Source organism: Hippichthys cyanospilos, chromosome 3, assembly GCF_059441005.1.
Source record: "Hippichthys cyanospilos isolate Australia breed blue-spotted pipefish chromosome 3, RoL_Hcya_1.0, whole genome shotgun sequence".
Classification (NCBI taxonomy): domain Eukaryota; kingdom Metazoa; phylum Chordata; class Actinopteri; order Syngnathiformes; family Syngnathidae; genus Hippichthys; species Hippichthys cyanospilos.
Genome location: NC_142371.1, coordinates 29,557,001 through 29,569,416, shown reverse-complemented (window position 1 = coordinate 29,569,416; position 12,416 = coordinate 29,557,001). Strand labels below are relative to the sequence as shown.

The 12,416-nt window shown below is 40.1% G+C and overlaps 1 protein-coding gene across 1 annotated transcript; it reads right to left on the bottom strand.

Annotated features, from left to right (window-relative positions):
* Positions 1-2,272: 2,272 nt before the first annotated feature.
* On the bottom strand, positions 2,273-4,036 carry LOC148426767 (twist-related protein 2-like). The gene is made up of 2 exons (XM_088410727.1): positions 3,381-4,036; positions 2,273-2,561 (listed from the first exon to the last, which is right to left on the bottom strand). Exon 1 carries the CDS (start codon positions 3,928-3,930, stop codon positions 3,412-3,414), a length of 519 nt encoding a protein of 172 aa, XP_088266853.1. The 5' UTR covers positions 3,931-4,036; the 3' UTR covers positions 2,273-2,561; positions 3,381-3,411.
* Between the last annotated feature and the right edge of the window lie 8,380 nt (positions 4,037-12,416).

Sequence of the window (12,416 nt, the reverse complement as noted above, 5' to 3'; positions counted from 1 at the left end):
CTCACAAACTAGAAGTAACGAAAGGAACAATTGAAGTAATTTAAATCGTCGTCATATTGAAAATGAGTTAATAATACAAAATATTACATATAATAGAGGAACTATTTGGAAATTATTTCTAACAAATATCAAATGAATAATAATTTTCTACTGGTTGCTTATACGTACACACCCAGACATATAGATATTAATCGAATATTTGTTTTTAATAATAGCATTGTTTTGTTACTGATGCTACATCTGAGTTTACATAATACTGCTTGTAATTAATGGGTTTTTTTCACAAGTGCACAAAGCAAATATACGAAGTACTGTATTTTCATTTTGGAGTCATGTACAGTAATAGAATCAAGTGCAAATACACAGATGTTAATTAGATACTGTCACTACTTAGCCTGGTTTTAGTTTCCCTCCCCAAACAGCTGCATGAAAATTCTCACACTCCCTCTCAGAGTACACGGGTACACGTACACACTCACACAAAAAACACACACACATACACACGCACTCGCACGCACACACACTCCCACGCTTGTACACGCACACACCCGTACATCATGCGTGCACACACACACACACACACACACACACACAATTTAGTAGTGTTGACCTCTTTACAGAAACTCCCCTTATCTTAGACACGTGGCATAATTCATGTTTTCATCGGCTCTTATATAAATGTTGAATGCAGGCATACAGTCTCTTGCAATAGCCTACGTTTATAAAACTGCATATTTTGAACAGCTTACCTTTTTTTTCACGTGCAAATGAGTCGACATCAATTTCCCAGAGCGCACGCGATCATTCGGTTAAAATCCATTGAAATCAAGGCTGTGGTTGATAAGCGTAATTTTGGGCTCAGTTCGGCGTGTCGTGCGGGTTCCCTCCGTCAGTGCACTGCGATGCAATGCACTGCGTGAGCCTCTGCACCACACTGAACATCTGCTCATTTCACGTGACTTTTTCCTTCCCCCCCAAAAAACCTTAACATCTGGTCTAAATAGGTTTCATTCTGTGAGCTTCAATTGGCAACTGCTCTGCTCTGAAAAGGGGAAACATATTTAAGGTTGTTTCATCCAGGGAAGAATGTGTTTTTAATGTGGCGTTACCTTAATTTGGTGCGATGCGTTCAAAGTCGCACGGATAAGAGAAAAGTTGTGAAACGTAATCGTAAACTACACCAAGTAATTTTCGGGCCTGTAGATGTGTTTGTGGGTTTGTAGAGCCCCCCACCCACCCACGAAAACAGTGAGAGTGCCCCCCTCGTCCACGCTACCTTCAAGGCCTCCTTAAATTTCATAGACATCTGGGAATTCCATACATACCTTGAAGGCCAATTACACACCTTCAAACGGTCACGGCTTTCTTTTTGGACAGTCAGAAAAACTTTTCCCACGTCAACTAAATTTTCACCAAGTGATGACAGCACGCACCGGGACACCGGAAGTCACATTGTGTCATAACGGTTTATACAAGTCTCCTTTTTTCTGTGTTATAGATTTAAAATGATAATTATAATATTCGCTTTATGTACACGTATTGTTGAGTTATGAGTGATTATTTAGATATTGGAAAGGCAAGACATGCATCTCTACAGCTATTCTGGAGACCTTTTCGATACGTTAATGCGTGACTGTTTTTCACAACAAATCAGCTAAATTCAAAAAAATGTAATCATAAATTAATCAAATTAAGTGATTCACACGTCCTCCCGTCTTATTTATTTCTGGTAAATTTGTCAGTACAGATCTCGGGAACGCATTAAGAAGCAACACGTGTCGTTTTATTTAGGATTTGGTTTGTGTTTTAAATTTTGCAAATGCGTCACACTTGTTTGTTTTAACGTGCATTTTTATACATATTTATTTTATATTTTTTGACGCAGCATTTCCAGCTTTTGTCATTTTGCTTGCGTTGTTTCTCTCGTGTGGATTTATACCTTGAAAAACAATGTTTCTTTTTTTTCAACGAGCAAAGAATGGCGCAGACAAAAATATTCTCCTTTTCTTTATTGCAAAAAAATATACAACCATTTACAAATGTGATAATAAAAATAGGAATGTATTTATATTTCAGACACAGGATGTATTCCTAGATGTAATACCAATAAATAAATAAATGTTTTCTGAAAATATTTTTTGCACAGGTTTGATCCACAAAACAGCCTTATAATGTGGGCTACACCACCAGTAGAGAACACACACACACACACACACACACACACACACACACACACACACACACACACACACACACACACACACACACACACACACACACACACTTCAAACTGCCTTGCTCCACTGTAGAATAAGTCCCAATACATGAAGTAAAAGCAACTCTTTCTAACAGGCATCAGCCGTGATATAGTCAACATTCGTAGTCAACAAAATGTACATACGCCGTCATCAGAATGGGGGGTGTGAGGGGGCTGCAAAAAAAAAAAAAAAATCCCCTGCAGCACCTCCGTGGTCTTCGCTTTAAATAGTGATCCCATGTATCCAGCATTGGACTCCAGATATGTCCCGTTAGAATGTGAGAAGTTTAGAATCAGCAGTCACCTGTGCAGGGTCAAGCGCACATAAAATAATGAGCATGTACTGAATAGCATTGCAATCAATTCAAAGTGTTATTTCTTTCCATAAGCCATATGTTTCAAGCATAGAAAAATACAGCTAATTTGCATCATGCATTAAAAAAACACGTTGGAACCCTTTAATAACATGAATTTGAATCAAAAGTAATATTCAACATTTTAGTTGAAAACGTGATTGACAACATTTCATCGTGCAGTTCTGCTGCAGAACTTTGGAGCACCATAATTGTATTAAACATGTTTGACATTTTAGTTGTAAGGGGAAAATAATTGGCTTTAGCCATCAAAGTATTTTGGCAGGGAGAAAAAGTTACGAATAAACGTTGGTGTCAAATGTTGTGTACCTCTGCTGGGAAACAAACACAATATGCATAATGCATTTCGCCAACGTGCACAATGCATTTTGTTTGTTTCCTAAATCCTATGAAAGAAATTACTCGTCAATTTGCATCATGCATTTTAAAGTTGGAAATAAATGTTATTTGACGGTTTGCATGATGGGTTTGTTTGTATTTTTGCATGAAACTTACATATAAGAGGAAATTAAGCACGCATACATTTTAGTTGGGGGAAAAAACGCAGCGTGTATTTTAGCCAAGAAAAAAAAAGCACGAGAACACAATATTTGCCAATATGCACAACTTATCGAGCAAAAGCATGCATGGATTTCAGCCAGAACAAAACTATATTGTCCCTATGTGACAGTATACACAGTGGACTTCATTAAAAAACTAAATAAATAAAATTTAAAACAATAAAAATAAAAACTAGTACGCGCCCCTACCTAGCATGTTGGGGCTCGAGGCGTCCGGGTGCTAGTGAGATGTGGACATGGACCAGGCGCCCTCCATCCTCCACACGGAGAAGGCGTAGCTGAGCCTCTCGTGGGCCACATAGCTGCAGCTGGACATCTTGGCGTCCAGCTCGTCGCTCTGCAGCACCTGGCACAAGAAGTCTATGTACCTGGCGGCCAGTTTGAGCGTCTGTATTTTGCTCAGTTTGTCCGAGGGCAGCGTGGGGATGATCTTGCGCAGGGCCGCGAAGGCCTCGTTGAGAGACTGAGTCCTCTGGCGCTCGCGCACGTTGGCCATGACTCGCTGGCTCTGCAGCTCCTCGAGCGACTGCGGGCTGCCGCTGCTGCTCGACTTCTTGCCCCGCTTGCCCCCAGCCGCGCTCGGGCTGTCCGAGTCTTCGGCGGCGAGTTTTCTGCTCGGCCTCCGCTTCCTCGCGCTTCTTTTGGGCTGCGCGTCCGCCTCCCCCTCGCTGTTGCTGACGCTGTCCACAGGGGAGACCGGGGAGCTGCTCGACTCTTCCCCCAAATTTTCCTCGGACATCTCCACTCGCCACACGGAAATAGAGTCCAAATACTACCTCCCTGTCATCAAGCCCTCGGGTTAGTCCACCTGTAGGTCTGTGCAGTCTGGAGTATCCATAGATGGGCCTCCAGGAGGACAAGTCTTTTCTGACACTTGAGAAAGTTAGTCTCATCTTATAGGCTGAAAACTTTTGGGGGAGGCACGTGATTGGACGAGAGGTCAGACGACGTCATGCGAAGGGTGGGCCTCTTTTGACAAAAGAAAGCCAGATAACGGTGCTTTATCATTACATCATGGCAGGAAAAAAAAAACAACAAAAAAACAAAAAACAATTGCCCCTGCCCCTGCTATGGAATATTACATACAATCATGGCTGATGACAGTCAAATTAATAAGATAACATCAGTGTTCAGTTGAATTGGTTGTATTTTGTGTTTGTGTAAAACTAATATCTGATTGCACACTTTAAAACATTAAGCATTACAAGGATAATATCCAAGTTTGAAATGATGAAAAAAATGGTTATTTAGCAATATGTTAACAACGGTGATTGTGTTTTGCAACGGTAGAGCTGTGTTAATAAAAGGAAAGTCATCCAAAGGTTTTCTTTACATGTTCTGTGCAGACCATCCAGTCCAAATTCTGATTGATAACGTGCTTGTGGAATACAAATAAAAAAAAACAAATTCTACCCGTTTTTATCCAGCTTGGAGGGTGCCCATTATCCCTACTGTCGACTGAAAAATACATCAGAGTTGTCCAGGGCTCAGGTAACGACCAATCTGGGATCAGATTGCAAATATTACAAACTGAGTCATGATTGGTTGGAGTCAAAACCGGGGAATTTTGCTCCTTAGTTCATATTCCACAAAGCCTATGTTGCTCTATGTAGCTACCTAGCTGTACCTACCTATCTCAATCTTGCTAGTTAGCTAGCTAATGTCTTTCTAGTTGACAGTTTTTTTTCTATGATCCTTGCATGATTTTGAACAAGGAAACCAAAATTCCAGCTCTCCGCCACCTTAACCACAGTAATATAACATAATATACTGTATTATTACATTAAAACACCATTAATCAAATATGCACTTCATCACTCTTTATATTTATTTATTTGAGATTACAGGTGTAAATATAATGCAATAACTGTAAGCACTAACGTTGTAAAAACTATTTACATGATTTTTTTCAGACAACCTGGATATTTTGTATGACATGCTCACATAGCAGCTCAGCAGTTTTTTTTTTTTTGTTTTGCCGATCCAACGTTCATTTCACTGCACAGGCGGAAAGGAACACCTCCCCAAAAGAATCCCATCTTCTCTTATGCAATCATGCGTGCAACCAACATGACGTTTGCTAATAATGTTTCCATAGTCTGACCTAATCCAGGGAGATCAAACGTGTCTCTTTATGCAACACATGAGCCCAATCTGACACATTGAGCATGCAGCCAAGGTTTCACATTGTCCAACTTTTTCCTCATGCTCTAATTATACTCCCCACAAGAGGGCATGTTTTGGTTATAAGCCACAAATGTGATTTTAAAAAAAGACCATTAAAGAGCATCGTAAATCATAGGTTACGTGATGTCTTTTTGCATGTGCATACAGAACGGGGTGTGCATCAGAGCCCCCCAGCTGAGTAGACGTTGGCAAGTGAGAGGAGAAGGCAGCTTTGTGCGTGAGGCCCTCTGGTATTTACTGGCGTGGTGATACAATATCCATCTTGTTTAGTGGAGGATTACTTTGTTTAGGTTGAGAAGGCCCTGGTCCACAGGAGCAGCATCTGGTTCAGGAAACAGGGGGCAGTCAGGGTGAGAGGTCACAACACCACCGAACCATCCATTTACATCTTCGCGGAGGCCTGAGAGCCAAGTATTGTTCTTGGGGGAGCACCTCCAGGTATCAACAACACACACAGGCTTGTTAAAGTGTGACTTGGTGACAAAGTAGATTTGAACGCATCACCGTCCGGACCGCAAAAGAGCGCTGAAATGTGAATGTAAAGGTTTGTAACCGGCACAGTTATTAGGGTAGTGTTTTTCAACTGGTGTGTAAACCGATGTGCCGTGAGATATTGTCAGGTGAGCGAAGGGAAATGATCCTGTTTGAGTGCCTGCGTGTTCCGGGCCTGGCAGAGTAATCATATAATACTCTTGCATACCAGTAGGTGACAGCAGCTGCAGCAGGTAACAAATTGCCTTGTGCTTGCAGACAAGCAAATTAGTGATGAATCAATGTAGTGACATGTGGTGTTCACGATTGCATTGTGGACAGCAGGATGATTGTAAAAGTGATGAATAGTGTTTTGAAGAGAAAAAATGCTGATCTGAACTGGACCTTGGAAAATATCCGGATCCAGATGAAGGCCCTAGTATGAGTGGGGGTCAAAAGAAAACAAAGACAGTGACGTCTAGCAAAGTTTCTGCCTCAAGGCAATACAACAAGAACTATGCCTCATTTGGATTTACCGGAGCTGGAACAGCACCGACTCCATTGTGCTTGGTAAGTGGTGAAAAGCTTTCCAACAAGTCCCAAGTAAGCATAAACACCATCTTGAAAAAAAAAATCCTTCACTTTAAAACAAAATTTGGAGTATATTGTTCGCCTGCGTTAACACACAGAGAAGCAAGCAACTTTCATGAGAAAAACCACAAAGGTAAATGAGAGAGCCCTTAACGCTAGCAACCACTAGCGACAACTTGTAGCGGAAAAAAAAAAATACTACCCGCCTGCCATTGTAAATGAGATGCTCGGACACAAAACGGCTAAAGAAATACATGAAATCCCTCTCTCAGATAACACAATTTCCAAAAGTATTGATCAAATGGCTTTAGACATCGAAAGTATGCTTTTGGACAAGAACCGTATCAGTAATAATTTAGCGTTGCTGTTTCAGACTGAGGTTTGATGGTTGTCACGCGGCAAAGTATGAGCTGCAAGAGGAACTTCATGTGTTTCTGACAAATGAGGGGACCAATCGGCGATCACGCAAAACTATTTTCCAGTGATGAGTGGTGTGCAAAGATGGCATACTTGGCAGATATTTTTCATCGTCTGAATGAACTGAACACATGAATGCAAGGTCGAAATGAAAACCTGCTTACAAGTACAGTTAAAATAAATGGATTCCGTTCAAAGGTGCAACGCTGGCAGCAGGATGTGGAAAGTGGCAACCTTGAAATGTTCCCACTCACCAAGATATGCCAAGATGTTCATACTGCTGCACGGTGTGAGACAATAGTTAAACACTTGAAAACTCTTGAGGAGAAGATGTCATTTTATTTCTCTTCACCCTCCACGGAGTGCCTTGACCCATTCAGGCCAGCATCAACTGTTGGAAAGGACCTAACTTTACAGGAGCATGAGCAAGTAAATGAACTGAGACAAGATCGTGGTTTCAAGCTAAGCTTTGCAGATCTACCTTTGGGCAGTTTTTGGTTGGCAGCTGCCAAGGAGCTCCCCATCCTAGCCAACAAAGCTATTTTGACATTGCTCCCATTTTCCACAACATATCTGTGTGAGATGAGCATTTCAAGCCTAACTGCAATAAATACTAAAGACAGAGAAAGAATAAGATCTGTAGAAGAAGAGCTTCGTGTGTGTCTTTCATCAATTCCTGCCAGGATTTCAGCTCTTGGTTTATTCAAACAGGCCCAGGTTTCTCACTGAATGAGTATAATAATGACTAATTATTAAGGACATTTTTCTTGGTTTTATATGATTCATATTCAAGATGTTATAATATAGCACCATTCTTCAATACAAAAAAACAACTTAAATAAACAATATAACTCTAATATAGCTCAAGTAAGTTTTTATTTCACATTTTCGGCTGGTTGTGTGCTGAAAGATTTTTTTCTGTGAAAGAAATGTTCCTCGACTTAAAAAAGGTTGAAAAACACTGACATAGGTGATTAATGAGAATCAGTGTGCCTTGTCAAGGTAAACGTACCTGTCCATGGTGCTGACTTTAGCAAGCGCCTATTACCTGCATGTAAGAAGCAGTCTCAATTCATTTCCGTTGTGTTTGTTGTTAGAGGGCTACCTGTTGTGGAAAAAAAGGATAAGCATGCAACCAACCAGCAAGGAAGTTATTGTGACATAGGATAAAATCTCTGTCTCTGTTTGATATGCTATTGTAAAATAAAATCAACAACAAAAATGCCCAAATTGGTCATTCCCTGATAAACAGCAGACTAGTATGCTAACATTTGTGAGTTAATGTGCCAATTGCAATCCTAAATGCTAATGCTAACTCAGTGCTTAGTAGCTAGTTATAGATAAGTGACCGTTGACTTGTTCTCCCCAGTTTTCGTGATGCCATTTTCACGTGATCACGTGACGTCAATTTGTGCTACACTCAATTAAAAAAAAACCACATACTCTGGTTGGTTTAAAATGTTTTCCATGTCCATGTTTAACTATAATATACTGTAGAATCTCCACTGTTGCCTTTTTTTCATTTTTTCTATTTTCATGAAGTATGTTTTTTTTATTGCAGGCAGGGAGGGATGACTCATCTTTGTCCGCCAAAAAACTGTTGAATACGAGCCTGCCCTTTTTCATGTCAGCATATTATGCCTAATTTTACGGTATTTGAGGACACACAGATGAAGTTTCATCCAGTTTATTGCAATCCAGAAGAAAATTATACAGTGCCAAAATTACCAAAAACCATTCATGTACAGATTCTTGCAAAATACAAGCTGCTAAACAGTTAATGCCTAATGCAACAAATGCCATTTTGATTAAAAAAAAAAAACAAAAAAACAGAACTACAGTTCTAAAATAAAGCAGCTGTGTAACCACAGAAACACAAATTGTATGGCTTTTCAGGACCAAGCATGAATAGACTTACTTAAAAAAAACAACAAAAAAAGCTACTGTAATGACAGTATTACAATCTATATACTAACCAGTGAGTAGCCAGCAAATTGATAGAAGTGGTCATGGCCACCCCTGTCCACCCTTTGGTGGCGCCACTGAGGATGATGAGCAGACAGGTTTTATCATTCTCATTCTGAGCATGGACTATTGATGGCATTAAATGGTGAAAGTAAATTCTCATGGCAGTACCCATGAGTCAGAGCTCATGTTCTTCCCTGACCTGGAGGTTGACCCATAGGTTGTTTTTGTGTGTGCGCACGTGTGTGTGTGTTTTGTAATCCTGCTAACTGCAGGCGTCCTGTTATTTACTATGTGAAATTTAACTGGTGAAAAAGGTCATTAAAACAATACAGCTTGTAGCGGTGTGTAGTTTGTTTTTTTTTTTTTTTGCATGGTATATACATAAAAAAAAATAGAACTTTGTATTTGGGCTCACTCTATATTTATAATCCTTGGCAGATTGCACTGCCGAGTTCAGTTCTTTGCTGCTGAAGTGACTCTGAGAAAACACAGCTGCTTCTCAGCTACATGATGTCATCACAGGACAACTCCACCGGTGTTGATCTTTAATAAAGACCTAACCTTCATCCCACTGTCGGCAAAGGACACACACAAATACAAAAAGAGCAAGCCAACGCTATGATGCGTCATGTGCCCCCGCTCATCTTCTGCGCTCCAGCCTGGTTGTTGTGATTCTTAAACTGATCATTATCGTCTTGAATCAGCATAATGGAGCACCACCCCAGAGGTCACATCAAGGCGGACGCAACTCAGGATCTCATTCACTATACGATTTGAACCTGAGCCAGATCCACAGAGACCTGTCTGTTTTCTCTGCTGGGGCCTTGGAAGGTAGCGTTTCCCTATCGGCCCACTCATATCTGCTGGAATAACAAACCACAGGCCCCCACATGTATGACGCTCCCACAATTGCCTGTGATATCCGTGTTCAATCAATTTAAGCAGCCGACGGCACAGTCTGATGCCAGCTCGCCAAGATGGATCAGCTGCTCCCAATGAGGAAAGACAGGGCACTTTAAAGGGAAGAGAGTACTCAATTAACCCAAGGGGGTTAACGAGGTCAAGCAACAGCGTTGCATGACAGCACTGTCATATAATAATAACACAATGGGCCATTCAGAGAAAAATCTAGGCCATGTTAATATATATATATATATATATATATATATATATATATATATATATATATATATATATATATATATATATATATATATATATATATATATATATGTGTGTGTGTTTTTTTCTCAAACTCAGATAACAGCAGTCTTGTGAGAGTGAAAGATGATTTGGGGTGTTGAAAAGGGAGGTGAGGATAAAAACAAGCCTTTATAAGCCGTCTGGACATGGAGGAGCCAGGAGTCCTGGACCAAGCAGTAAAAAAAAGTCTTTAAAGCACAAAGCTTTGATGTTGCGCTTTCTAATCGGGCTTCAAGTTGCTGTTCCTGCTTGTAGCACCATTTCACTTGGCCTGAGAAGTCTGAGCCAAGACCTGCCGTCAGCAAAATGATACATATGTGTAGTCTGAATTTGTATTGAGGACGTCATTAGAGAACTCAGCAAATAAAGCCTTCTTTCTATAATTCACATTCTCTATATCTTAATGAAGATACAGTGGCCTCAAAGTTGAGCAAAAATCTTTAACTTGTTTTGTCTGACAATTGAGGCTTTTTTTTTGGGGGGGGGGATTGAGCTGAACTTAACTTAACTTGTACACCATTTTGTACAGATGATTCAGTTCTACTTCCACAAAGGTTCTCTGTATTGTTTTCATTGCTTGAATATTTCCAAAAGTGATGAACAGAATACAATGAATGACCACTATTAGATGCTTGGTCTTTTTTCTGTAGTTAAGTAAATAAACACAACCTGCTCCTACAATACACAAGGAAATATGGTGTTATGGATGATTTATTTTACTTTGTGCCTTTAGTAATGCCAGCACACTCTAAAACAGTTGGGTTAAAAATAACTCAATAATGAGTCCAAAAAAGGACAGATACAATGTTTGCTTCAATTTGATGAGTTCACTACACCTTTTGGTCCACACCTCTCCCACAGAATGCCTCATTTTCCTCTCAGATCAGAGCAGTTATATCAGTTCATAGATTTTACCCCGCATGGAACTGTTGTGAACATAAACAGTTCGATGAAAGACCACTCATAGACGCCTGTTCTCTTCTGTAGTTGATTAAATGAACACACCCTGGTACTATATGTGGAAATGCGGTGATATTGGTTGTTTTGTTTCTCTCAATTTTATATTTTTTTATGGATTTAGTAACGCACATACTCATGAAAAACAGTTTGGGTTAAAAATAAACCCATATTTGGGTGAAAAAAGGGCCGATCCAATATTTGTCAGAATTTGACCCAAATATTGCATTGGTCTTTGTAGTTGGCCCTGACCACATTTTGGTCAGCACCTCTCCTACTGAATGCATCATGTTACCCTATGATCACAATATTTATATTAGTTCATAGATTTTTTTTTTTTCACCAAACTGAACTCTCTTGAAAGTATTAACAGGTTAACAGATGACTAATGCGGTTGTTTTTTCTGAAGTTGAGTAAAAAAAACACACCCTGCTACTACATGAAAAATATGGTGTTTCTGTAAAGCACCAATCCAATATTTGGACTTGAGCAACACGGTCCTTTTTTGATCCCTAATATGGTTATTTTTTCACCCAACTGTTTTTTTTTGGTTTTAAGACCTCCTTTAGGCAAAACTGCCCCTTAACAAGGGTTGGTGTGGATATTGAAGGTGTTCTTGAAGGGTACAGTCCCTGAAAATAATGCAGTTATTGTGTGCTAGTTTGTAGTACTGTACATGAGCACTTCCACATAGAGAACAATGACACCTCACTAAACACTAAGCACCAGCAAATCTCTGGCATGTTTTCACAGCTTGAAAATTGACACACATGTGCACACATGCACGCACACACATACTACGAGCTAACAAACGGGTTTAGATTTGCCCATCCAATGGTCTTCAAACATTACAATTTGAATCAAAATCCCAACCTGCTGCATCTCCGCATCATGCAGAATGTCCTAACTTTTTCCTGACTTTTTGTTTAAGAAGTGGAAAGTTAGCGTGTGTTTGGCTCCTCGCCGCAGTTAAATCTGAAAACCTGGAGAGCACTGAGCCGTACTTTCTGCTGTCTATAAAAACTTGCCGGCATTCAGCAGACCACACACACACACACGCAAACACACGCACGCACACACACTGGCCAGTGCAGTGACCTACGCAATGAAAACGTCTGCACAGAGAGTTACAGTAGCTTTATCGCGGCGTTGCTATAAACAGGTGGTGGGCTGAGTTTGAGAGTGTTGCATTTGTGTGAAGCTGTTGAGGGAAACCGACTGACAGTCTCATCTATTGCAAACTGGGCAACATATCTGTAAAACAGTGGTGTTTTTATGTTTAATTCATTGGTGGGGCACAAATTAATTCCAACGCATCTTCCAAGGGAAATGTTATAAATAAAAAAAATAATAATCCCTGAGTCACTAGAACAACTTTAAAACTGGAATCAAATTTTGACTATGTAGCAGCAGACATACCATAGACACATA